This window comes from Sciurus vulgaris (genome assembly GCF_902686455.1).
Source record: "Sciurus vulgaris genome assembly, chromosome: 7".
NCBI lineage: Eukaryota > Metazoa > Chordata > Mammalia > Rodentia > Sciuridae > Sciurus > Sciurus vulgaris.
Genome location: NC_136467.1, coordinates 57,867,008 through 57,894,901, shown reverse-complemented (window position 1 = coordinate 57,894,901; position 27,894 = coordinate 57,867,008). Strand labels below are relative to the sequence as shown.

At 34.2% G+C, this 27,894-nt stretch overlaps 1 protein-coding gene across 1 annotated transcript in view; it reads left to right on the top strand.

Annotated features, from left to right (window-relative positions):
- QRSL1 (glutaminyl-tRNA amidotransferase subunit QRSL1) overlaps window positions 1-27,567 on the top strand; it is a 29,316-nt gene extending 1,749 nt beyond the window's left edge. The window contains exons 2-11 of the mRNA XM_079149043.1: window positions 3,899-4,058; window positions 4,356-4,454; window positions 5,473-5,569; window positions 12,133-12,309; window positions 15,420-15,595; window positions 15,678-15,790; window positions 17,720-17,912; window positions 18,670-18,787; window positions 24,105-24,310; window positions 26,501-27,567. Of these exons, the coding sequence (XP_079005169.1) occupies window positions 3,899-4,058; window positions 4,356-4,454; window positions 5,473-5,569; window positions 12,133-12,309; window positions 15,420-15,595; window positions 15,678-15,790; window positions 17,720-17,912; window positions 18,670-18,787; window positions 24,105-24,310; window positions 26,501-26,721 (1,560 nt within the window). The 3' untranslated portion in view covers window positions 26,722-27,567. The remainder of the gene's footprint in view (window positions 1-3,898; window positions 4,059-4,355; window positions 4,455-5,472; window positions 5,570-12,132; window positions 12,310-15,419; window positions 15,596-15,677; window positions 15,791-17,719; window positions 17,913-18,669; window positions 18,788-24,104; window positions 24,311-26,500) is intronic.
- Window positions 27,568-27,894: the final 327 nt, after the last annotated feature.

Here is a 27,894-nt window from a genome sequence, read left to right as displayed (position 1 = left end):
CCCCAAATCCTACCAATTGGTGACTAATTAATTCAGTATACATTCTTTCTTAAATATGTGCAGATGCCTGGGAAGGTTACACAATTTGTTCTTTCACTGTTCCAAATCACATTTCCCTCCTTCATAACACCCTTGTTGAAATAATCAACCAATTGAAGAAGGAGAAAATTTGTTGGGGAAGAAGTTAAGATGAGGGGCTAAAAACTGAACATCTGAGGCAATTTAGGTAATGTAAGCTTAGGACAACAGAGGAGCACTGGGAAGATGTACAAAAGGAGGTCAAATGCCAAATAGGAGGTCAAATTCCTATTTGCAGATTTTACCCAAATACATTCAGGAAGGTGGAGGAGTCTCAATTTTACCTTTCTTTTGTGGTATAATCCCAATGTTTCTAGGAGTCAGATACCAGGCTATACTAATCTGAAAGCTTAATTAATGTTATATTTAGTTGACTTGTTGAGGGTTTTAACTAGAAGATTTAATCGTTGCTCGATACCAGAATAGGATCTGAATTTTAAACTCAAGTTATTCATTCATTCAACTAACATTCATTGAGTACCTCTGTGTTCCAGGCACTGGAGTTAGCATTGGACAGAAATCCCTGCTTTTGTGAAACTTACATATTTTTTGGTAAGAAGACAGGCATTAAATAATTTTTTAAAATAGTAAATTACATAATTTCAGGTACTTATGTATAAGTACTGTGAAGAAAAATTAAGCAGGCTATAGGGGGAGTTGGGCATTAGTTGGGTTGCTAATGGTTTAGTCAGGAAAGGTTTCTCTGATTGGCTTATATTTAAATAGGGACATTGAAAGATAAGAAGGGTGAGCACTGGGAAAGTCTGGGAAAATGATGATTGAGGCAGGAGAAACAGTAGATACAAATACCAAAATGCAAGAGCAAGACTGACATATTCAAGGAATGCACCAGGGCCAGCATTCCTGGAGAGAAGTGAATAAGGAGAGAAAAAAGGGACAGATCAGAAGAATCTTTGAGACCATAGTAGGGAATGTAGGTTTTATTCCAAGTTCAATGGGAAGTCTCTGGAAAGTTTTGAGTCTGTGGATATGATCTGATTTAAAATTTTAAAATTTCAGAGACTGTTGTCTATAGGAAAGCAAGTGAAAAAGCAGGAAGACCTGTTAACTTGTATTGGCAAGAAATGATGGCATTATGAATAGGGGGGCAGTGGTAGAAGTAATGTGAGTGGGTATTTTTTTTTTTTTTTAACTTAGGGTTTGCTGATGGATTGGATATGGAATTTGAGGAAAGAGAAGAATCAAGGAAAATACTTGGGGTTTTTAACCTGGCAATTGTTTGAAATGGTGGCATTTATCAAGATTGAAAAGACTTTTTAAAGGGAGTATATTTGGAAGGAAGAGGTTCTCCAGAGTTCTATTTTAGAGCTGGGTGTGGTAGCACATGCCTGTAATCTCAGATACTTGAGAGGCTAAGGCAGGAGGATCACAAGTTTGAGACTAGCCTGGACAATTAGCAAGACCCCTGTCTCAGAAGAAAAGAAAAAAGATCTGTTTTGGAGATGTTAATTTTGAAATCCCTTCTAGATATGTAAGATGTTGATTAAGCAAGTGGATGATAAATTTAGAGCTGTCCTAGGAAAGAGGTTGGATATGAGGACATAAATTGGTAGAAACATAAATATTGGTATAAATATTGAGGATATAAATATAGAAGATAATTAAAGCTATGTGGCTAGATAATGTCACTTTGGAAGTTCAGTATACAAATAAAAGAAGACTTAATATTTTCCAGTGTTTAGGGCTCACTAATAGTAAGTACAGCTGACAGAAAAAAACAAACAAAACTTGAAGGAGTGATCAGGGAGAAAGCAGGAAAACCAGTATGGCAAGTGCCAGAACACAAGTGAAGTGTTCCAAGGAGGAAACTGATTTGTTTTGGTACTGCTAAGAAATGCTATCAAATGGGGACTGAGTGTTGACTACTGGATTTAGGAATGTGCACATTGTTGGTGAGCTTGACATGCAATTGCATGGGACACTGAAGACAGAACATGACTAGAGTGTCAAAGAGACTGAGTGCCCATCCACAAGACACTCAGCCCTGAAAAGCTTTACTTCTGTATTTATCAAAGCAATTCTTTTTTAAAAGACAGTTCTTTTCCTAAGTGAACCTCTGATGTTATTTCTAAAACTAATAATGTTCTCCACTTTGTTAGAGAAGTATATGCCTTAATGCCTTGTGTAGAGAAGTATTATGTGCTTTAAGAGCATAGACTTTGAAAACAAGATCAGGCCTTGGTTGAATCTTAGCTCTGCCTCTTTCTAGCTATGTGACCTCAGGAGGAAATCAGTTCTTTATCTGTAAAGTGGAGAAAATAATATCAGCCCCTCAGTATGAATGTAAAGATTAAATGAAATACAAAGCATCTTGGATGATGCCTATATCTAAATACTAAATAACTATTATGAAATATGTTTGGTATAGACAATATTGCCAAGTGTTTACAATTTCCCTTATCCTACTTTCTATACTTTCTAAGAATGGTTCCTAAGGAAGATTTCTCAATTTTTCTAAGGTGATATATTAGCTTCCTGTTGCTGCATACATAACAAATGAGTATGAACTTTGCAATTTAAAATCACACAATCTTATTATCCAACAGTTTTGTGGGTCAGGAATCCAGGTGTGGAGTAGCTGAATTCTTCACTCACTCTCTTAAGACTAAAATCAAGACTTAAGTCGGGCTTGAGTTTTCATCTGGAGCAGTCTGTGGGTCTTCTTTTGACCTCACTGATTATTGGCAAGATCCATGTCCTTATGATTGTAGGACTGAGGTCACTGTTTACTTGCTGGCTTCATGGGTAGTAAAATAAATGAGCTAAGGGGGCAAAAGGTGTGGAATGACAAGAATTAAGGTTTGGAAGATTTACAGATATGGATCATGCTATAGAATGAGCAAACTGGGTAACTGGGGTGAGGGAAAGGAAAGCTTGTGCAAAGTGAGGTCAAAGAACAGAAAGGACTTCAAGTTGGAATTGAACAAGAATGACAGTAGTTACAATAGTAACGAAGACAGGGAGCTGGGTGCTAAAATTGTCCGTGAAGGAAAGCAACTCCGAGGAGGAAGAGGCGGGAGAGTGATATAGTCTCCAAGATGTGTATTTCACATGACTTAGGATTTTTGAGAGAAAGGGGAAGAGAAAGGAATTGAGGAACTAGGAGGACACCTGCCTGCGTTCTGCCCTCTGGACACTGGACTCTATGATACATGGAAATGGAAGCAGTGGCCTCAAGGGAAACCCCAGTTACCATTAGAGATAAAAGAAGTGCCAGGCAAAGATTTTTTTTTTTACAAAAAAATTTAAAGTTGACTTTATTTTATATTCAGATATAACACCTGCAGTTTTGACCCAAGAAAACTATACACTGTACATTTCATGCTCTTCATGCGTGGTACATTCTAGCTAATTAGCATCCTTGTTCTCACTTCTTTTTTCCAATTCCCTTTCTGATTTTCTCAAATCTGGAGTTCCTAAAAGTGATCCTAATGAAGATCAACACCACTTAAAATCATATAATTTCTTTTCTTTTTAACGACATTCAACTGTTTTTCTCTACCTAGGCTGGACCTCAACTCTTTCCAGGATAACTTACTTAAACTGTCATCATTTGCATAAGCCTAACTTAGGAACAAAAAATTAATCAGCTAAGAAGAATCCCATGTCACCAGGCTCCTCCTCAAGTTGATCGACATATTATTCTTTATTCATTCTCTTAAGTGTAGGGTTAATAGGTTCTCTTGATTTTCAACCAAAGACTGACTTCAAAATTTTATGTTTAGCTACTTTGTTTTCCCCTCAGTATAATAGTGGAACTTCCACAGACTCAGTAACAGTTTTTGAATTGTATGTATAGGTTTCTGCAGCACTGAAGCAAGGCCAAATTACACCAACAGAGCTCTGTCGGAAATGTCTCTCCCTTATCCAGAAGACCAAGTTTCTTAATGCTTATATTACTGTATCAGAAGAGGTGGCCTTAAAGCAGGCTGAAGAATCAGAGAAAAGATACAAGAAAGGTAAATTACTTCCAATTTTGCTTAATTTGTCTTATTATCAGAGAAGGAGTTTAAATTGAATGCAGTAGTCTCCATTTGGGAAGTGAAGCTATAAATGTAAAACCTACTCTTATTTAGAGAAGTATAATAAAGTGAAGTCAATAGGTATGTGAAGCTTTGTAATATTCAACTGGAATAATTTCTAACATAAATTTGATCCCTGAAGCAATTTTATTTCCAAAAATTAGTAGTTATTATAAATAACTTTAAATTTTGAATTATCATCTCCCATAAGCCTCTGTTGGTTTTTTAATGCAGGTCAGTCACTTGGGGATCTAGATGGAATTCCTATTGCAGTAAAAGACAACTTTAGCACATCTGGCATCGAGACAACATGTGCATCAAATATGTTAAAAGGTAAAGAATAACTGATGAGAGAATTAATAATTTTATTAAAATATGTATTTTTCAGATACTAAGCACCAAGATAACCTCAGGATAATTATATCTTTGAAGGAAATACTTAGGAAAACTATTACCTCTTTACTATTTGCTCTTTCAGAATGCAGAATTATTTTTTAGAGGCAGGCCAGTTTATGAATGAATGCTACTTCAGAAGTTTTAGAAATCCCATTTAGGGAAGACTTAGCAACTGACCACAAACACACTAAGTGACCTCTAACTTGTGCTCATTGAAAATATGGGAGTAAGTATGAGCTGGCTATCATTATTCCCTTTTATGGATGATGTGAAAATTCATTAGCATCTCCTCACCAGTTATTTTTTTGTTTCCTGACTCCTCCATCTCCTGTAACACAGAATAGTGATGCTTAGTTTTATTCTTATAATTTAATAGGTCAAAAGCAAACATGTTTATCAAGATATTTGAGTCCTAGAAAGAAAAAGAAAAGGAAAAAGTTTATTCAGACTACTACACACTAAAAGTAATATTCTATAAGGAATATGCCTCAAGGTCTTCTAATAGACTATTATTAGTTGTTTTGTAATATATACTAGAGCTTTTCAAAAGGTAGAAGAAATTTTATTTGAGAATAAAGGGCTCTTTCTAATAAGAAATACATAAAAATTTATGTGATATAATATCATCTAAGAAGAAAACAAGTACAAAGCAAAATAATGATTTGAAATTACTTTCAGTGAATTGGGTATATCTCTGTCAGGCAATATGTTGTATTACTATTAAAATATGTTTTTAAATTATAAAAATAGTATACAGACTGTCTTTGGAAAACATGTACAAGTTAGCAGGAAAAGAAAATAACTCTTAGAAGAAAGCACAACTACTCTTTAAACTAGTAATAATTAACCCATGTCAATATTAATTGCTTAATTGTGGTTTAAAATCTTATTTCCTGCATATGACTTATATGTTCATTGTTTTCTCTCCTATGATAAAATCACTTAACTTTTTCAGGTTATGTACCACCTTATAATGCTACAGTAGTTCAGAAGTTATTGGATCAGGGAGCTCTACTAATGGGAAAAACAAATTTAGATGAGTTTGCTATGGGGTAAGTAAGCTGTAAGATTCATATATTTTGGATTCATATCCATTACAAATAAGTGATCTGCAAGTATATTGTCCAAGTCTCTGGCTTTTCCTTCTCTGAACATGCTTTTCAGAGAGTAGAAGTTCTTAATTTTGATGAAGTCCTGTTCATTAATTTTTTCTCTTATTATTCATGCTTTATGTGTCCTAAGAAATCTTTACCTAATATCGCCACAAAGATTTTTCTCCTAAAAGTTTTATAGTTTTTGCTCTTATATTTAGACATGTAATTCACATTGAGTTACTTTTTTTGTATATGGTGTGAATAAAGTTCTTTTTTTTTTTTTTTTTAAATGGGTGTCCAATAGTGACTGCATTATTTATTTTTTTAAAAAAGATAATCCTTTCCTCCTGAAATTACAGTTTTTTTGTTGTTGTTGTTTTGTTTTTTTGTCAGAAATCAAGCACATCCAAGTCTGTTTCTGGTCACTGTTCTATCTGTATTTACTCCAATATCATACCATCATGATTAGTGAAGCTTTATAGTAAGTCTTGAAACTAGGTAGTGAAGAGTTCTCCAGCTTTGTTCCTCTTTTTCAAAATCATTTTGCATATTCTCAGTGCTTTGTGTTTCTATATAAGCTTTAGAATCAGCTTCTTTTCTACAAGGAAGTTCGATGAGATTTGAATTGTATTGACTTTCTAGATCAACTTGGAAGAATTGACATCTTTATATTTGTCTTTTAATCGATGAACACACTATACCTCTGCATTAATTGAGATTTTGTTTACTTTTTCTCAGAATTGTATTTGTGAACCTCTAATATAAATTTTGCATATAATTTAATTTTCTCAAGTGTTTAATGTTTTTTAATACTATAGAAAATGGTGTATTTTTCAATTTCTAAATGTTTATTTCTGTATGTAGGTATATAATTGATTTTTCTCCACTGAGCATGTCCCATGACCTTATTAAAGCTCACTTTTCAGTTTTAGTTGATCTTTGTGGATTCTTCAGAATATTTTATGTAGATTATCGTGTAGTCTATAAGTAAAGATGGCTTTATTTCTTTTCATTTCTTTTACTTCCCTTATTGGACCAGTTAGGGCCTTGGGTTTAATGTTGAATAGAAGTGGTGAAAATACCCTTGCTTTATTCCTAATCTTGGGGCAAAAGTATTCAATCTTTCACCAAAAGCACTTTACATTTCTCCTTTTATTATACTTGTCACATTTATAATATTAACTTGCTCTATGTGCTCTGTTTCATAGAAACAGAACCCTTGACTATTATGTTTACAGTGCTGCCTCTTGCTATTAAGTAGATATATGTTTAATGACCTAATCCTTGGGAATAAACTTAAACATAGGATTTTAGGCCATTACTTTCATCAGCTGATCAAAATTAACCTCACCAGTAAAGGTGAAGTGGACTTCATGTGCCTCCAGATGTGATTCTGTGAGGACACACTATCACCTATGTAATATTCCAGCTGAGAATATGTAAATGAATCTGATAACAAGAAAACATATGACAAATCCATAATGAAAAGCAGTCTATTAAAGCATCATATCATAAAAAACAAAGGTTGTGAAAAGGTTCCAGGTTAAAGAAAGTAAAACCTAAAATTATAAAATTTAGAGAAGAAAACTTGGGAGAAAATTTTTGTGACCCTGAGTTAGGCAAATATTTCTTTTTTTTTTTTTAATATATATATTATACACATGTAATATATAATATATAATGTGTAATCACACACACTTATACATACATATACATACACACACAATGGAGTTTTATTTAGCTATAAAGAATGAAATTATGTCATTTGTAGAAAAATGGATGGAACTTAAGAATACTAAATTAAGCGAAATAAGCCAAACTCAGAAAATCAAGGGTCTTGTTTTCTCTCATATGTGGAAGTTAGAGAGGAAAAAGGAAATGAAATGTGTGTATGTGTGTGAACGTGTGTGTGTGTGTGTGATCTCAAAAAAATTGAAGGGAGATCAGTAGAGCAGAGGAAAGGGACCAGAGGGTGGGAGGAGGTGAAGGAAAGGGAAAATATTGGGGAATGATATTGGCTAAATTATATTGTTATATTGTGTATATATATGTATAATTATATATATATTATACACATACAGTAAATATAATATATAATCACATTGTCTTTTCCATTCTTCATTGATGGACCCCTAGGCTGGTTCTGTAGTTTGGCTATTGTGAACTGTGCTGCTATAAACATGTATTTGCATATATTGCAATAGTATACCAACTTTAATTCTTTAGGATAAATACCAAAGAGTGGTATAGCTGGGTCATACTGCTGTTCCATTCCTACTCTTTTAAGGAACCACTATACTGATTTCCAGAGTGATTGTACTAATTTGTAATCCCACTAACAGTGTAAAAGTGTTCCTTTTTCTCCACATCTTCTCTAGCATTTATTATTGTTTATATTCTTGATGACTGCTGTTCTAACTGGAATGAAATGAAATCTTAGTATTGTTTTGTTTTGATTTTGGTACTGGGAATTGAACTCAGGGGCACTAAACCACTAAGCCTCTTCCCTAGCCCTTTTTAGTTTTTATTTTGAAACAGGGTGGTGCTATGTTGCTTGGCCTGGCTAATTTGCTGTGGCTGGCCTCGAACTTGCAATTTTCTTGCCTCAGCCTCCCAAATTGCTGGAATTACAGGCATATACCACCTGTCTGGCTTTAGTGTAGTTTTGATTGCTAAAGGTGTTGAACATTTTTCATGTATTTGTTGGCTATTTGTATTCTTTTGAGAAATGTCTCTTTAGTTCATTTGCTCACTTACGAATTGGGTTAATTAGGGTTTTGTGTGTTTGTGTGTGTTAAGTTTTTTGAGTTCTTTGAGCTATTAATCCTCTGTTAGAAAAGTAGCTAGTAAAGATTTTTTTCTGATTCTGTAGGTTCTCTCTTCACATTCTTAATTGTTTCCTTCGCTGTGCAGAATCTTTTAATTTGATGCCATCTCATTTATTGATTATTGGTGTTATTTCCTGAGCTGTAGGGATCCTATTGAGAAAGTTGTTGCCTGTACCTCAATATTGGAGTGTGAACCCTATGTTTTTTTCTAGGGTTTTAATAGTTTCTGATCTAATTCTTAGGTGTTTGTTCCATTTTAGGTTGACTTTTATGTAGGATGAGAGATAAGGATCTAGTCTCATTCTTCTATATATGGATATCCAGTTTTATCAGCACCATTGTTTATGTATTTTTGGCACCTTTTCCAAGGATCAGATGACTGACTGTAGATTTTTGGGTTTGTCTGTTTCTGTTTCATTGGTCTATGTATCTTTCTTTATGCCAGTACCATGCAGTTTTACAGTTTTTGTTTCTATACTCCTGCAATATAATTTGAAGTCAAGTATTGTGATGCTGCCAGCATTATTGCTTTTTATTTATTTAAATTTTTTTTGGTACCAGGGATTGAACTCAAAAACACTTGATTACTGAACTACATCCCCAACTCCATTTTGTATTTTATTTAGAGATAGGGTCTCACTGAGTTGCTTAGTGCTTTGTGGTTGCTGAGGCTGGCTTTGAACTTGAGATTCTCCTGTCTCAGCCTCCAGAACCTTTGGGATTACAGGCATGGGCAACCACACCTGGCTCCAGCATTGCTTTTTTTGGCTTAGAATTGCTTTAGCTATTTTGGGTCTTTTATTTTTTTCAAATGAATTTTTAAGTACTGTTTTGGGTTTTTTTTTTCCCCTAGTTCTGGGAAGAATGGCATTGGTATTTCAATGAGAATTGGATCAAATCTATATATTGTTTTTGGTAGGGTGACCGTTTTTAACAATATTGATTCTGCCTCTGTCCATGAATGTGGAAGGTCTTTCCATCTTGTGTCTTTTTCAATTCCTTTCTTCTGTGTTCTATATTTTTCACTGTAGAGATTTTTCACCTCCTTGGTTAGACTTATTCCTAATTTTTTTGTTGTTATTTTTACTATTTGTCTGTTTGTTTGTTTTAAGGTTAGTGCGAATGGAATTTTTTTCCTGATTTCTTTATCAGCAGATTCATTTTTGGTGTATAGGAAAGCTATTGATTTTTTTTGTGTTAATTTTGTTATGTGCTTCTTTGTTGAGTTTGTTTATTAGCTCTAGCAGTCATCTGGTGGAGCTTTTTAGATCTCCTAACTACAGGACTATATCATCTGCAAATAGTGATAATTTGACTTCTTCCTTCCCATTTTTTCCCTCACCTAATAGCTCTGACTAGAATTTCTGGTAGTATATTGAGTAGAAGTGGTGAGAGTGGACATCCTTGTCTTTTTTCTAGATTTTAAAAGGAATGCTTTCAGAATTCCCCTTTCACTATGATGTTGGCTTTGGGTTTGTCATATATAGCCTCTATGATGTGGAGGTAAGTTTCTTCTATCCCCAATTTCTTCAGTGTTTTTATCAGGAATGGATGCTGAATTTTGTCAAAGATATTCTCTGCATCTCTTAAGATGATTGTGATTATTGTTTAGGTGGCAAATTATACTTATTGATTTGCATATCCTTGCAACCCTGGAATAAAACCAAGTTAGTCATGATGTACAAACTTTTTAATATGTTGTTGAATACAATTTGCTTATACTTTGTTAAGAATTTTTGCATCTAAGTTCATCAGGGATATTAGTCTGTAGTTTTCTTTCCTTGATGTATTCTTATCTGGTTTTGATATCAGAGTGATACTGGCTTTGTAGAATGAATTTGGTATACAAAGATTTTTTAAAGGCACATAATGACCAAATTCATTTAACAATTTGATAAATTGGACTTTATTAAAATTAAGAACTTATGGGTCTAGAATATTATTTAGTGGTCAGTGCTTGCATAAGGCTCTGGGTTTGGTCCCCCAGCACTCAAAATAATGATAATAATAATTAATTAATTAAGAATCTCTGTTCTTCAAAATATAGTACCAAAGAATGAAAAATCAGCAACAGAGAAAATGTATGTCTGAGGGCTGTAGCTGTAGCTCAGTGGTAGAGCGGTTGCCTAGCATATGTGAGTCTTTGGGTTCGATCCTCAGCACCGCATAAAAATAAATAAAGATATAGTGAAAGCTATACAAAAGAAAAAGTATGTCTGAGAAAGAAATGGTATCCAAACTATAGAAAACCTTTTCCAACTCAACAATAAGAAAAAAATCCATTTTTTTACAAAATGGGCAAAAGATTTAAATAGACATTTCATTAAAGTTGATATATAGTTCACAAATGCATGAAAAAATTGTTTTTTTTTTTTTTTTGCGGTGCTGGGAATCAAACCCAGGGCCTTGTGCTTGCAAGGCAAGCACTCTACCGACTGAGCTATCTCCCCAGCCCAAAAAAATTCTTAATGTCACTAGATATTAGAGAAATGCAAATTAAAATCACATTGAGATACATACACCTATTAGACTGTCTTAACAAAAATGACAATATCAATTATTGACCAGAATGCAGAGCAATTTCCTGCTCAGAAAGGATTTTATCCCAATTGATCATCCCATTCAACTAAAAATTATTCTCATATGCTGGTAGGCAATGCAAAATGTATAACCATTTTGGAAAAGTTCAGTAGTTTCTAATAAAAGTGAACATACACTTACTATACAACCCTGTGGTCTCAGTCCTATGAATTTACCCAAGATATATATGTACACAAAAGCACCGGCTAGGACCTTTCAATATAGTATCTATAGTAGCTTTATTGATAATGTCCCAAACTGGAAATAACCCAATGTCTATTGACTGATAAAGGATTTTTTAAAAGAAAATTGAAAGAGGCTAAAGAGACAGTGATAATTAAATATAATACCTGCCATTAGACTTGATCTTGGAAAAGAATAAAATGCTATAAAGTACATTACTGAATCAACTGGCAGTTGGATTACATACAGTAGATTATTGTAGATATGAATTTTAATGTGATTGTTAACTGTACTGTGACTGTACAACAAAATGTTCTTATTTTTAGGAAATGCATAGGAAATACATACTAGCGTATTTAAAGGTCAAGGTCACATCTATACGTTACCTCTAAGTGGTTCAGAAAAAAAAAAGTGTTTATGTACACAGAGTGTGCAAGTGATAAAGCAAATGGGACCAAATATTAACAATAGGTGCATCTGGTTCAAGGGTACAAAGTGTTTCACATATTGATTTTTGTAATTTAAGAATAAAATTTGTTTAAAAATAAGTTAATATTCCACTTCTAATGCTTTCCTTAAAACTTCTTATTAATGGAGGGATCCCTTCAAAAAACTTCTTAACTATTTGAATGTGTCTCTTTTCAACTGAAAGACCTTAATTTACAAGGAAGATCATTTTTAGTTGACTGGGATAAAATTCTTTCTGAGCAGACTAGTTTTCTCAATACCACAAGTGTTCTCCTTTCCTATCTCCCAACTCAACTGTAATTAGTGACAGCTACATCTGAGCAGACTTCCTACCTTTCCAGTTCAAGCTGCACTGGATAACTGAAAGCGCAGTGAGTGTCAGAAACAAATAATTGTCTCAGAAGATGAGATTTTCACATAAAATGAACTTCTAAGGTAAATCACTTCACTTTTTCATCTCAGATCTGGAAGTACAGATGGTGTATTTGGACCAGTTAAAAACCCCTGGAGTTACTCAAAACAATATAGAGAAAAGAAGCAGCAGAATCCCCGTGGTGAGAGTGAGGATTCAAACTGGCTAATAACTGGAGGAAGCTCAGGCGGGAGCGCGGCTGCCGTATCAACATTCACATGCTTTGCGTAAGATGCTTTCATCTGTACTTTAAGACCCATGCAAATACAAATAGTCACAAACCATATGCAAAACCCAACAACGGAGCAGTTCATACCCTGGCATTTGAATTTCTTTTCAGTCAGTTATTTGTGCTCAATCATATATCAAAATTATATCTTTTGCATATACTCAACTGTCCTTCACACTATGTGCTCCTTTATACATTTAACTTTAACTTAAAATAATATTTAAACTCTTCCTCTATAATATCCGGTTTTCTTAAAAACAGATTTTATGGATCTTACAGAATTAAGCGTTGAGCATAAATGAACCACATTGAATTTTACTTTTGAAATAATTTAATGTCTGTTCACTGCAGATATTTAGGTACTCCATGGTTTTAGGTCAGGGCTGCTGAGCTTTTAGAAATGGTTTATCCTTCAGCTAAATCTGACTTTAAAAAAGAAAAAAATCCTAATATGTATCAATTGGATATTTAAAATATTTTCATAAATCTGCAACTAAAAATATTTATCATTAGGTAAAGTTTTTTAACCCTGTTAATTGCTGATTCTGTTTGTCATATTTTGTATTTAGTAAAGAATCCATCCATTGTATTTTAAGTCCCATTTTTAAAGCATTTCTTAACCACCTAAATAAAAGTAAGTAATTATGGCTGTTATTTATTTTATCAATCTCAGTTTAACCAAATTGAATGTGTTTCTTCAGTAATACTATATGTATTTTATCTCTCCTTAATTATCCACCAAAACTAAGCTCTTTCACAAACATTGCATCCAATAAATTATTTCTATTCTTTTAGCTACAGAGATTTAGTTTCTTATATTTTTTTTTTTTTTTTTTTTTTTTTTTTTAGTTTTCCTGAAATCTTGTTAACAAGTAAAACCATTTCATTTTATCTCTGTGGAATTTTATAGCATTGCATTAATATTAATGAGAGTTCTGACAAGTTAGAATTGCAGGATTAGGTGCTTTTTTTTCCCTATCCTCATCAGCCCACTTAGTGTTCATCTTTCTGAATGTGCTTTGAGAAGATGGCATTTTGACACATAATTCCTATGGAAATGTAGGTTTCACTTTTACACAGCCGTCAGTGAATGCTAATAAGAGAATGTATCTTTTTAAATTGTTAAAGCAACAGTCTGATTTTGTGGCTTAAATGGACTTGGTGAGAGAGGAAATGTAAATTCCATTTTCTATAGAGCACAAGTGTCATGTTATTTTTAGGAATGTCACTTAGCCCAACACTTCACTTTAAATATAATCTGTAGAAGCACTGACCAAAGATAACTTTGGATTGAATGTATTCCAAACTGTAAAGTATTCCGTTTTGTTCCCCAACTTTCTATCATAGTTTTTATAACAGAAAGATTCTTGGAATACTATGTAACCTCTAAAAAGAATGATAGGGCTATATGTAGTGACATGGAAAGTGATCCAGGATGCATTGTTAAGTGAAAACCAAGTTACTGAACAGTATGTACAGTGTGACCCTGTTTCTATTAAAATAATAATCACACAGGTATGGATATCAGTCATTACCTGGAAGTGTCTAGATAAAAGTATGTTAAAAGTAGTAACATGACCATTATGGGGACTGTGTTAAGGGAAATGTTATTCTCTATCATATAGTTACATTTTAATTTTTGCAGTAGATAAGTACTATTTTTCTACTGAAAAAAAAAAAAAAAAACTTTTTTTTTCCTGAAACAGTTGTTTAAAATGTTACATTAATTATGGTAAAATGCATATAAGATATGCCATCTTAACTATTTTTAAATGTGCAGTTCTGTAATAGACAAATAATCCCCTTTCATCTTGCAAAATGGAAACTCTGTAACCATTAACCCTCCTCCTTGTCCCTAGTAACACCCCTCTACTTGCTGTCTGAATCTGATTACTGTAGGTACCTCGTGTAAATGGGCATTTATATTTTTGTGACTGGACTATTTCACCTAGCATAATGTCCTCAAGGGTAGTTTTTTTGGTTTTTGTTTTTAAATAATAGCACATACTTTGTAGGTGAGTGGACAGAGGAAAGAACAGGCACAGTGGAACACACCTATAATTTCAGCTGCTTGGGAGGCTGAGGCAGGAGGACCTTCAGCAACTTAGCAAAATAAAAGCCCTATCTCAAAATAAAAAGGGCTGGGGGTGTAGCTTAGTGGTAGAGCACCACAGGGTTCAATCCCTTGTACTGCAAGAAATGGGGGGAAAAAAAGTAATGAACAGTCCTTTTTCATAGTTGGGTATGCAAATACAAGTAAATGTGAAAAATTATTCAGAAATGTGCATATACAAAATTTTGGTTATTGAGTTAACAAAAAAATTTTGAATTACTAGTATTTAGTGATGGTACTGAAACATTAAAACATTTGGATTCATTCCAGTTGAGAATATGAATTGGCAGAATTTTCCTGACAACTAATTTGATCATATATATCACAAATTCTCACAACAAGAAACAGATCCTTTCATCCATTAAGTCTGCTTCTTGGAAGCCAGCCTAAAAGTAATCAGACATATGGGCAAATATTTATGTTTAAAGATGTTCATTACAGTCGTTCGTTACATAGTTATTATTTCAGTTGGAACCCATATAAATGTTTACATAAATTTGATCTCTGTAGGAAAAGGGCTTTATCTGAATTTAGGTTGTAGAAGCATACTATAAAATTGCCTTAATTTGATTTATCTTAAATATCAAGTAGCATCAAAGGAAGATATAAAATTAGTATGTGTATCAATAGGAGGTTGTGCTTTAAAATACTGAGAATCATCAATTTATAAGATGGAATATTATATATACTTTAAATCTGAAGGAATTTTAATGACAGTAAAAGCTCATGATAAGCAAAAAAAGATGGAAACTTATGACTATAGAATGATCTCAGCTATGAAAGAAAAATGTATTTTAAAAAAGAGTTTAATATGCCAAAATTTTAACATTGTTTGCAGAATATTTCATTATTTCTTTACCGTTTTCTATACATTATGAATTCTGAGTATGTGTTACTTTTTATAATAAAGGGAAATGACATGTTAAAAATATACATTTAAAAGCATACATACCAAATATAATTAGAGATATGTCATTCTTCCATTTAAATTCTAGGGCTTTAGGATCAGATACTGGAGGATCAACCAGAAATCCTGCTGCCCATTGTGGGCTTGTTGGTTTCAAACCAAGCTATGGATTAGTGTCCCGTCATGGTCTTATTCCCCTGGTAAATTCAATGGATGTGCCAGGAATCTTAACCAGATATGTGGATGATACAGCAATTGTGTTGGGTATTTATCTTATTCTTTATCACTTGAAATTTTCTTACTGTTGAATAATATATCTGTCACTCATAAGTGTTTCCCTTTATAGATATACTGGCTGGACATGACCCCAAAGATTCTACCACAGTACAGGAACCTGTTAAATCATTTATTCTTCCCACTTTGACAGATGTGAGCAAGCTATGTATAGGAATTCCAAAGGTAACTTGTTTCTTTCATTACTCCACAGAAAAACTGTGAAGTCAAATACAGAGCACAGTCTTGGGAGGCAATTGGTTGGTTTCATATCCCTATACTGCCATTTTTATTAGCCATGTGATTTGAACACATGACTTAATCTCTCTAAACCCAATTTCCCCATTTGCAAAATGGGATAATAAAAATATTGACCTCAGAGAGTCATGAGGATTAAATTAGATTATCATGTAAAACAAGGGTCTGTAAACATTTTCTGTCAAAAGCTAGATAATAAGTAGATAATTGTGGACTAGACAGTCTTTTTTTTAAAAAAACTATGACATATTTTCCTTTAATAGTTATCTATAAAAGCTATAAAACTACCATAAACATAAAATCTTGAAATCAAATCTTTTTTTAGACAGTCTTTTTAACTCAGCCATTATAATGCAAAAGCAGAACCAGATGTGAAAAATAAAAAACAAATAGTGAAAAAGCTGCTACAGAAAACATGTAAACAGAGTATGTTTATGTTCTAATTAAACTTTTGTTTTTTATGATACTAGGAATTGAAACCAGGACTATGCATGTTCTAGACATGCATTCTACCACTGAGCTACCTCCCTTACCCCTTTTGATTTTATTTTGAGACAGCATCCTACCAAGTTACCAGACTAGCCTTGAACTTGGAGTCCTCCTGGTTCAGCCTCCTGAGTCACTGGGATTATAGGCATGTATCACCATAACCAGCTCTAATAAAATTTTATTTTCAAAAATAGCTGACTGGCCAGGTGTAGTAGCTATAATCCAGAGACTCTGGAGGCCTGAGGCAAGAGGATTACAAATTAGAGGCCAGCCTCAGCAATTTAGTGAGACCCTTAGCAACTTAGATCCTGTGTCAAAATAAAAATCACTGGTGACATAGCTAAGGGGTAAAGCAACCCTGGCTTCAATTCCCAATAATGTCCCCCCTGCCTGCCAAAAAAAAATAGCCAACTGGTCACATCTGGCCCACAGGCCACAGTTTGCTAATCCCTAATGTAAAAGATGTAGCCCAAAAACATACCTTGCATAGTAAAGCTTATTAAATGTTATCTTTACTAGTATTACTACTACTATACCTATTATAGTTAAATAAGTCATTATATTGTAGATATAATTTTAAATTACTGACCTTTTAAAAATAAAAATAATTAAACCTAGTAATATAATAATGCTTAAAACCTTTCAGAAATCATTTAGAATTACCCCCAAACATCAATCTCAGTACATTTGGTATTTGGGGCTGAATAATTTTTTGTTGTGGGAGACTATACTGCACTATAAGAAGTTTAACAGCGTCATTGGTCTTTACCCCTGGATACCAAATATCATTTCTTACCACCACCACAACCTCACAACCAAAAATGTCTGTAGACATTACAAATATTCCTTGGTTGAGAAAAGGAGACAAAAATTGCCCTCAGGTGACCAGTACTTTTGAGAAATGCTACTTTCTTTAAAGTCTTCCATTGAGGTTACCTTCTTTTAAAAGAATGAGAGCATATAGGCTTTAGAAGCAGACCTAGTTTAGAATCCTAGAATCCTCTACTAACCTGCTATATAACATTAGGAAAGTTACTTAACTTCTCTAGTTTCAGTTCTTCTCCTTCATGAATTCATAAAAGGATGAGAGAATGTTTAAAAAGCATCTAGCTGCATCTCTGGTACATAATGTACATTTAACAGATATGAGTCTCCCCAACCAGATCTCCAATTTTTAAATTGTTATATCCAGCTCATAATATTTAGTACCAGGTTAATCATGTCTTAAACAATCTTAGTTTGGTCTTTCTAGCAACCTGCCAGCAATACAATCCATATTTCAAAGGTATTGCCAGAAGTCCTGGTATACAAATTTTTATAAAACTGTATCAGTGTTCCAGTTTCTGTATCTTGATTTTTTCCTGTAAGGAATATCTTGTACCAGAATTATCAAGTGAAGTACGATCTCTCTGGTCCAAAGCTGCTGATCTCTTTGAGTCTGAGGGAGCCAAAGTGATAGAAGTATCCCTGCCCCACACCTGTTATTCAATTATCTGTTACCATGTACTGTGCACATCAGAAGTGGCATCGAATATGGCAAGATTTGATGGGCTAGAATATGGTAAGATGGCTGTTTCTGTTTTTTTTTTTTTTTTTTTTTCCTTGCGGGGGGGATACTGGGAATTGAACCCAGGGCCACTTCATCAATGAGCTACATCCTCAGCCCTTTTTAATTTTATTTTGAGACAGGGTCTCAATATGTTGCCTGGTCTGGCCTTGAACTTGTTATCCTCCTTGCCTCAGTCTTCCAAGTAGCTGGGATTGCAGACATGTACCACAGGGCCCAGCTAATTTTTTGGATTTTTAACATAGCTGTTCTTATGACATTTGAAATTTTAACTTACAATAATAAAGAATTATTGCCTGAGATAGCATTAATGATTCAGAAAAGTAAATCAGTGAATCGTTTTACCTTATCATTTTAACATTGTACATATGCTATTCATCTTAAATGTCTCAGGATGTTCTTTTCACTTCTCTGGACTTTGAATATTTTGAATGAATAGTATCTTGTCTGTGTGTTAAACCCATCTAATGTAGTACCTGAAATACGGTAGGAGCTTAGTAAATGTTTGAATATTTGGATGATGGATGAATGGGTGGGTAGATGGATGGATGAGGGAATAAGCAAATGAAATTTCTTTCTTGATTGTTTTCTTTTCTCTCCATGATCAGTTCTGTCACTGATAGAAAAAAGGAACTAGTAATTATGTTCCCTAAACTTTAATATTGGTCATAAAAGTCTGAATCTTTGCCAGTATTTAGCCAAAATTTTACTTCTTTTTGCAAGTATCATACATCTCTTTTTTTGTTTGCAGGTCACCGATGTGACATTAATGTGTCTACTGAAGCCATGTATGCTGCAACCAGAAGAGAAGGGTTCAATGATGTGGTGCGAGGAAGAATTCTCTCGGGAAACTTTTTCTTATTAAAAGAGTAAGACAATTAGTTTAAGCATTTCCCCATTCTTGAAAGGTCAAGAATAAGTTATTAGTGTGTCTATCAGGTCTTATAAGCCAAGATATTTACTAAAATAAAATCCTTGTGATTTGAATTAGAAAAGGCCTACTTATGGCACTTTCAGTTGCTAGTTATTAAAAAAATGTTTTTTAATTGATGCTCTAGCTGAATGATTGGTACAAACTAAACAAAACCCTGGAAGATTTTAGCCTCATTACTTATTCTCTTGCTGTTATTGCCTATTAGCTTGTTTGTTTTTTGTTTGTTTGTTTGTTTGAATATTTTTTGTAGCTGTCAAAGGAACTTTATTTTATTTATTTATATGTGGTGCTGAGAATCAAACCCAGTGCCTCACACGTGCTAGGCAAGCACTCTACCACTGGGCTATAATCCCAGCTCCTGTTAGCTTGTTTTTACAGCCTTAAACATGGAGTTATAGTGTGATCTGTTGAAAAATTTAGTGAATCAACTGTTTTCCTTTGTTTTACGTATTTGTTTATTCCAAGAAAGAATTCCAAGTTACTGAGACCCTTACTTAAATTTTCTCTAATATAAGTTTATTCAAGATCTTGTGAATAGGATTCATTTCTCTCTAGACTAAATGAGTCTAGAGGACATGAAAAATATGAAAAAGCAAGAATGGTTTTTGTAATGAGTAACTTTTTGAAGTTTTACTCTGTGCATTCAAGGGCAGAAAGCATTTTATTCATCTGTGCATCCCCTCAGGACCAAAGTTAGGAACATTTTTTTCCAAATTATTTAATCATATGCCATATTAAAAGACACTTTTCCATATTGACCAGGTACTTGTAATGACTTAGAGTAGGAAAAGTGAAATATTGTAAAGAAGTTTTCTAAGCAAAGACTTTATTAAGCTAAAGATGTTACATTTGCTATGTATTACTGATTAGAATCATATTGAATGTGTCAGGGCAAAAGTTGATGGATTATATAGGTCACTGTAACAGCATAAAAAGAAATTGAAGGAGAGGAGTTTGCAAGCTTCTTCCATGATTACCAACTGGGGTTATTAGGAAAAGGAAGAATTACTGATAGTTTCCCTAGCTTCTGATGCAGTTACAACTTGGGTCAACTTGTTCGTTTTTTGTTTTGTTTTGTGATGGGGTAGGGGTGAACATGAGTGATTAGAAAAATGGGATTTGGGATACTTGTTTTTTATCTTAAAAAGTCAACTTGTATGTCCAGAAATAGAAAAGGTCTTAACATTTTTACTTCTTTATTTACTTCTGTTTGAATTTTATCATTCTGTTACCTTTGAGTTAGGAATTTCAAATTTCTTTATTTATTTTGCAATACTGGCAATCAAACCCAGAGCTTTGTGCATGTTAGGCAAACACTGTACCACTGAGCTACACCCCCATCCCTTTTTATTTTGAGATAGGTTTCCCCTAGGTTGCCCAGGCTAGTCTCAAACTTACGATCCTTCTGTCTCAGCTTTTGAGGTAGCTGAGATTACAAGTATGTACCATTTTACCCAGCTTATCTTTTTTTTTTAAATTAGCATAAATATTTACTTTTTAACCACATTTAAGTCTTCTTCTTGTTACCTGTCTTCTAGTTCTTTCTCCTAATCTCTTTTCCTGCCTTTCATTTTTCTATAAAATTTGCTCTTAAAGAAATTTAAAACAAGGAAAAAGGGAGGTTTTTTTGGTTTTTTTGTTTTTTTTTTTTTTTTGGTAACAGAGATTAAACCACTGAGCCACATTCCTGACCCTTTTTATATTTTATTTAGAGACAGGGTCTCCCTAAGTTGTTTAGGGCCTTGCTAAGTTGCTGAGGCTGGCTTTGAATTCATGATCCTCCTGCCTCAACCTTCTGAGCCGCTGGGATTACAGGTGTGTGCCACCAGGCCCAGCCAAGAGGCATTATATTTTCCTACGTATTTATTTCTGGTGCCTTTTACTCTGTTGTGTGTATTCAGATTTCCTTGTGTTATAGTTTTCTTTCTGTCTAAAGAACTTCCTTTAACATTTCTTATAGTGTTGTCCTGCTATCAGTGAAATCTTTCAGCTTTTGTTTATATGTTAAGGTTTTATTTTGCCTTTAATTTGGAAAAAGATACTTTCTTGGATCTAAAATTCTAAATTGATGTTAAGCATTTTCGTTCAGTACTTTAAAGGTTTTGTTCCACTGTCTTATGGCCTGCCTAGTTTCTAGAAGTCTATTGTTTTTCTTATCTTAGTTTCAAATGTATAATGTGACTTTGTCCCTCTGATTAGTTTTAAGATTTTCTCTTTATCATTGGTTTTTAGGAATTTAGGATGTGCCTTGGTGTGGTTTCTTGAATATTTCTTCTGCTTAGGTATTTTTGGAACTTTTTGGATCTGTGTGTTTATAATTTTAATCAAATTTGGGAAAATTTTGACCATTATTTCTTAATATATTTTTTTCGATCTTCTCCCCTCCTCTGGAATACCGTTTGTATGTATATTAATCTGCTGCTGTTGTCTCATGGCTCATTCCCCCAATCTTTTTTCTGTGTGTGCTTCCTTTTGGATAGTTTCCATTATTATCTTGAGATCCACTGATCTTTTCTTCTGCAGTATCAATATTCTGTCAGTTCCATCCAGTATATTTTTATATCATATTTTGTATTTTTCAGATCTAGAATTTCCAAATAAGTCTTCTTATCTCTTCAGTTTCTTTATCATTTTGTTTTCTTCTAACATCTTGAACATATAGAACATACCTTTTTATGTTCTTAGCTGTTATTTCCAACATTCTGTTATTTCTATTCAGATTCCCTTTTATATGAATTGCTTTCCCCCCCCTTATGAATCATATTTCTGCTTATTTGTACACCCAAACATCGAATTTCACATGGTCATGTGCTGGGTTTTTGTTGTTTCTTTTAAACAGTGTTACACTTTGTTAAGGTGTGGTTGCTTGGAATCTTTTTGATCATTTCAAACCTCTCTTTTAAGCTCCATTAGTGTGAATTCAGAAAACCTTTGAGTAGGGCAATTTAACTCTAAGGCCATATCCTCCAGACTCTCCCAGATGCTTTGTGCATTTTGAGGTCTTTCTACTTTGGCTTTTAGGAACCTGCACTATTTCCAGCCCTGTGTGAGCTTAGAAATGTTTGACCTGCTTTTTGGGATTCTTTCCTCAACCTTGGGGATGTCTTCTTATTCATGCACAGGTCAATACTGAGCCAGAGACTTGAGGGATCTCTCTGCACATCTCTTGCGCTCTGTGTGTGCCACTCTCCCTTTCAGTACTGCCTTGAAAATTGCTGCCATCTTTTTCTCCCTGAACTTCAGACTACCCAACTGTGTATGCATCCTTCCTCTCTGGATGAAGGGCTGAAAAAGTACCTCCAGGCATTAGGCTGGGGAAATGATAGGGTTCACGTCATTGTCTCTCCTCGTAAGTATACTATTTCCCAGATGCCTTTTGCCTAATATCCAAAAATGGTTGTTTCACATATTTTGTTCAGTTTGGGGGTTGTTTAAGAAGACAGGATAAGTCTCATCCCTATACTCTATCATGTATGGAAGCAGAAGTTCTATTTTTCAACCATATTTAAAATAGGAAGGGACCGGGCATATCGACACACACCTGTAATGTAATCCCAGAGGCTCAGGAGGCTGAGGCAGGAGTATGGCAAGTTCAAAGCCAGCCTCAGCAACTTAGTGAGACCTTGTCTCAAAATTTTAAAATTTAGAAAAAAAGAGGGGGCTGGGGATGTGGCTCAGTCATTAAACACCCTGGGTTCAATCCCCAGTACCAAAAAGAAAAAGAAAAAAGAAATGAAATAGGAAGGAAATTAGTAGAAAGTATTAGTTTTATAAAATTTAGGTTTGGGGAATGCTATTATTTTGTATATTTGGAGTTGGTGCTGGGGCTCAAATCCAGGTCTATCTCTGAGCTGTACCCCCAACCCAAATACAATATTTAAAATACCAACTTTAGTTGTTGCTGTGTAGTTTGGTTTGGTTTGGTACGGGGGATTGAACACAGGGACACTTTACCACTGAGTTATATCTCTAGTCCTTTTCTTTTTTATTTTGAGACAGGGTCTCACTGAGTTGCTCAACTGACCAGAACTTGCAATTCTCCTGCCTCAGCCTCCTGAGTAACTGGGATTATAGACATGTGCCACTATACCCAACATATGGTGTAAATTCCATGTGATGCCTTCATTTGTATCTCCATAGACATTGTAGTCAGATGGTGGTAGTAAGGAATCCGATTTTTACAGTACTCTAAATCTTTCTAGGATAAGAAAGATTTCACATTTTTATCTCATTTTATTTGATCCTTGGTGAGACTGGAGATACTATATCCATTTTTACAGTAGAGGAAATTGAGGATTAGAACAGTTAGTTCCTTTGACAGCCTTCTTTAATAGCTTCAGAAAGATCTGAAGTTTTCTTCCCTTTCTTTGCATCATTGACACATGATCACTTTTATGTGTAGCATTTCTCTTAATCTTTTAGTAAAGTAAGCATCCTTACTTGTATCTCATATCTCCACTCTCAAACTATGCTATCCATGAAACTCAAAATTACAAACACTGCATGCTTTTCCCAGTTTCTGTTTGTAGAACCTTCTTCCTAGATGTCTTTCCCAGTGTCAAATTCAGATAGCACATAAGAATTTTACAAAACTTGAGGGTCCTTGTAATGAATCATTTTACAATAGATGAAATAAGACATTATAATAGAAAGAATATTGGATGAGCCTCTAGAAACCTATGTTCTTACCTGCTTTACACCACTGCCTAGCTTTATGATTTTTGAAATCTTATTTAATGGCTGTGCATCCAATCTTCTTCACTCCCAAATGAATGTTCTTGATTAGCAGTGTCTCTAGAACAATTAATATTTTGCGATTGTATGTGTAAAATTGCATCTAGTAGTGAATTCTGATTAATTAAGTGCCCAGATGAATGAATTTTCAAAGAAACAAAAGAGTTGAACACAATTCATCTTTATGTATTAAGAATCTTAATGTGCTGGGCATGGTGGCACACACCTGTAATCCCAGTGGCTTGGGAGGCTGAGGCAGGAGGATAGAGAGTTCAACTCAGCCTACATAAAAACGAGGTGCTAAGCAACTCAGTGAGACCCTGTCTCTAAGTAAAATATAAAATAGTCCTGGGCTTATGGCTCAGTGGTTGAGTGTCCTGGTACGCCCCGGCCCAAAAAGTCTTAATGTGCCTACTCATAAAAGCCAAGAATCCAGTGGTTCTCTAAGAAGCCTAATGTAAGAGAATTTATTAAAAAAAATAAAGTCCCTCAAATATTGTCTATGTTTTTTCCCACAGAAACTATGAGAATTATTTCATCAAAGCACAGAAGGTGCGGCGCCTCATTGCAAATGATTTTGTGAATGTTTTTAACTCTGGCGTGGATGTCTTGCTAACCCCCACCACCCTGTGTGAGGCAGTACCATACTTGGAGTTTATCAAAGAAGACAATAGAACACGAAGTGCCCAGGATGATATTTTTACACAGGCTGTAAATATGGCAGGTGAGAATCCCTCAAGAGTATATTCTGATTTTCTTCAAATTTTTAGGCAGAACCCTGGTCTTGAATTTAGGTTCTAGATAGATTGTTCCCTCAAAGAAATAGCCTATCCTTCTGGAATACTTAGGAGTGTGTGTGAATGTATTCTTATGTGCACAAGTGTGTACACACAAACATACACACACCTTCTGAATTAATACACTTAGTATTTTTTGACTGTTACTTTGAAAATACTTAAACCTACAGAAAAGTTAAAAATAATACTATAGCAAACATTGATATGCCCTTTGCTAAGATTCATCCTTGTTAACGTTTTACCTCATTTTCTTTCTCTTTCTCTCTCTGTACATGCACACACACACACACACACACACACACACACACACACACACACACCTCTTAACTGGATGGATCATTTGAAAATTTTAGATATCATGACACTTCATGCCTAAATAAGTTAGCATGAATCTTCTAAGAATAAGGCATTCTACATAACCACAATTTCATTGTCCCAACTAAGAAAATAATAATTCAGTAATAATTTGATTATACTTCATGTTCACATTCTCTTAGTTGTATGTCTTTTATGTGTTATTTTTTCTCCAGTCATATTGCATTTATGATTATCTTTTTAAGATCTAGAATATCACCCCCCATGTCTCTGATGTTTTTTTTTAGAACCACATCAGGCTGTTAGAATTTTTGTTTCAATCATCAAACATAATGTAAAAAACTCCAGGAGAAGGAAAGTCTATTTTATTTACCCATATTTCTGTTTTCTGCATTTAGTCTTCCTTCCTAAAATATGAAGATGCTTTTATCACTTCCTTCCTTTTGGAGAAGTTGTTGGGGCCATTCTTTTAGGGTAGTTCCTGCTGGCAGCAAATCTTCTCAGATTTCCTTCCAAAAATGTCTTGATTTCCCTTTCACTTTTAGAGTCAGACTCTTTTTGCAGGTCTAGGATTCTGGTTCAACAGTTCTTACCTTTGGCACAAAAAAATGCCATGCCATTTTCTTCCGTCCTGCTTAATTTTTAATGAGAAATCACCCATCTTTAAAATGTTTTCTCTTAAATCACATTGAGTTTTTGTTTTCTTTTCTTTCTTTTTTTTTTTTTTTTTTTGAAGAGTTCTGTGTACTTGTCCTATAGAATATCCCATTCATAATTTCTTCCTAATTGGGTTGAGTTAAACATTTTTTGGCAGAAATACTACATACTTTTCATGTCACGAAACAGTTACTATCATTTTGTCCCACTTAGTTAAGGAGCTAACTGCCAGAATATCCTTATTAAGGTACATTTTTCCTTTTATGGTTTGTAAGCAATTTATGAAGTGATGCTTGGGACCATGTGAATATATTCTTCCCCAGTAATCTTGAACCCAGTTTTAGCATCCATTTATTAATGAGCATATTTCTCTAAATGAAATCTTTCCTCTTTTTACAAAACTGAATTTATTATAAACAATTATTGTCATTGTTTTTGATACTTGAATCGTCCTAATTTTGGCCAGTAGAAGTTCCTTCAAATTGTATGAGTCCTTTAGACCTGTTCCCATTTTAATTTTTGAAAACTATTTTTAATGGCATAGCAAGATGTCCTGTGATCTTGTGCTTTCCCTGCCTCAAACCTGAAATTCAGAGCTACTTCCTATTTATCTAATGGATGGGAAAAAATTCAAAATCTCAACAACATACTCTGTTGGTAAGACTGTAGGAAAAGAAGTACTCATTTTTCTGGTGGAAATTCAAATTGGTACAGCCACTTTGAAGTGGAATTTCTAATTATGTATGCATTTATCCTTTGATGAAGCAATCTCTCTTCATCTAAAAAACTTTCAAGAATAGCAAAAAGCATGTACACAAGTATTGTACAATGGGGAATTATATAAAATAGATAAATGTTGAAAACAACCTAAATGCCCAACCATAAAAGCCTGGTTGAATGAATTATGGCAAAACCACATAATATGGAGTACTATATAGCTATAAAAAAGAAATGAAGGTCTCTGTGAACTGATAGTGATTTCTAAGATACATTGTTATGTAAACAAAACATTGTGCAAAATACATAGTATACTATTCATTGTTTTAAACCTTATTCTGCCTTGACCTCCTAGCACTAGAAAATAGAAGAGGTCTCTGTTTCTTAAGACGGAGAATTAATCAACTAATGAATCTTCTTTTCTTCAGGATTGCCAGCAGTGAGTATCCCTGTATCCCTCTCAAGCAAAGGGTTGCCAGTAGGACTACAGTTTATTGGACGGGCATTTTGTGACCAGCAGCTTCTTACAGTCGCCAAATGGTTTGAAAAACAAGTGCAGTTTCCTGTTATTCAACTTCCACAGCTCTTGGATGATTGTTCACTAAGCCTTGAAAATGAAAAGTTAGCTTCTGTTTCTCTAAAACAGTAACAATAAATGTATCCTGCAAATTAAAATGACTTAAAGATTCTGAACTCAAGAGAGTCAAATGATCTTACTCAATTCTTGCAATTTGGTTCATTGTCAACACAGTCATTGCTTGGAATCATTTTTAAAATTCCTCTGATACAATTAATTATAATAAGCTGTCTGATAAGTATAAAGTACAGACTTTCTACTATAATGCTATATATATATATTCCTGAAAAACAGTACATTCTGCAAAAATGTTCATTAAAAATAACAGAATTTACAGTAAAAATAGGCTTAGGAAAAAAGTCTCAAAACATATATCTTTATAACTAAAGCACTAACAAAAACAGTAATTGTATCTCCAGGGATAACCTGCATGACCTCTCATCAAGCAGTAGAAGCTGCTTGAGGGAATGTTAAAAACCACACGAAAGCAGTCAAGCAGTATTTTCTCTTTTGAGTGCTGCACAAAGCAAGTGGGAGGGAAGCTTTGAGCATAGGAGGAAGTGCAACTTGCCAGGGCCCAGAGTCATGCAAAACTTCAGGGGACAGCTCTCTAGGGAGGAGCCCCAGGTGCAGATGCTCCTTTTATTTCTCTAAGAATAGAACTGAAATGACTGAGAATTATTTTCCTTTCCTCCTTAGGGTTAAATTTTGACTTCTGCTGTCCCAGAGCCTGTGCTTAGGAGCCAGAACAACTCTGTGTTCCTGTTGAGTTCATTCTATTTACTGATCACACATGAGCTCGTTGATGTCTTAGAAACATTTGTTATAACCTAACAGACTATATTGGACTGGAAAGTTGGTAGATGGTGGAGCATGGTTTTAGTGAGAAAGGAAACACTTGCAGACAATCTGGTGAGGATGCCATGCCCCCCCCCAAATATATATATTATTTATATATATATATATAAAATATTATATGAGGAAAAAAATAAGAGAACCACTGGAATGTTTTATCAAAGGAATTTCATCTGCCTGTTACTTATTAATAGTTTTCCCCCTTCCCGACATCCTCCCACTATCAAATCATCTGATTTATATATACACACACACACACACACACACACACACACACACACACACACATTTATGAGCTCGGTTCTCTATATTCTTACAAATTTTACTCCAAATCCCTAAAAGAAGAAATCCATGACAGAGAAAATTGTATTGTAGTTGGCCCTTCATATC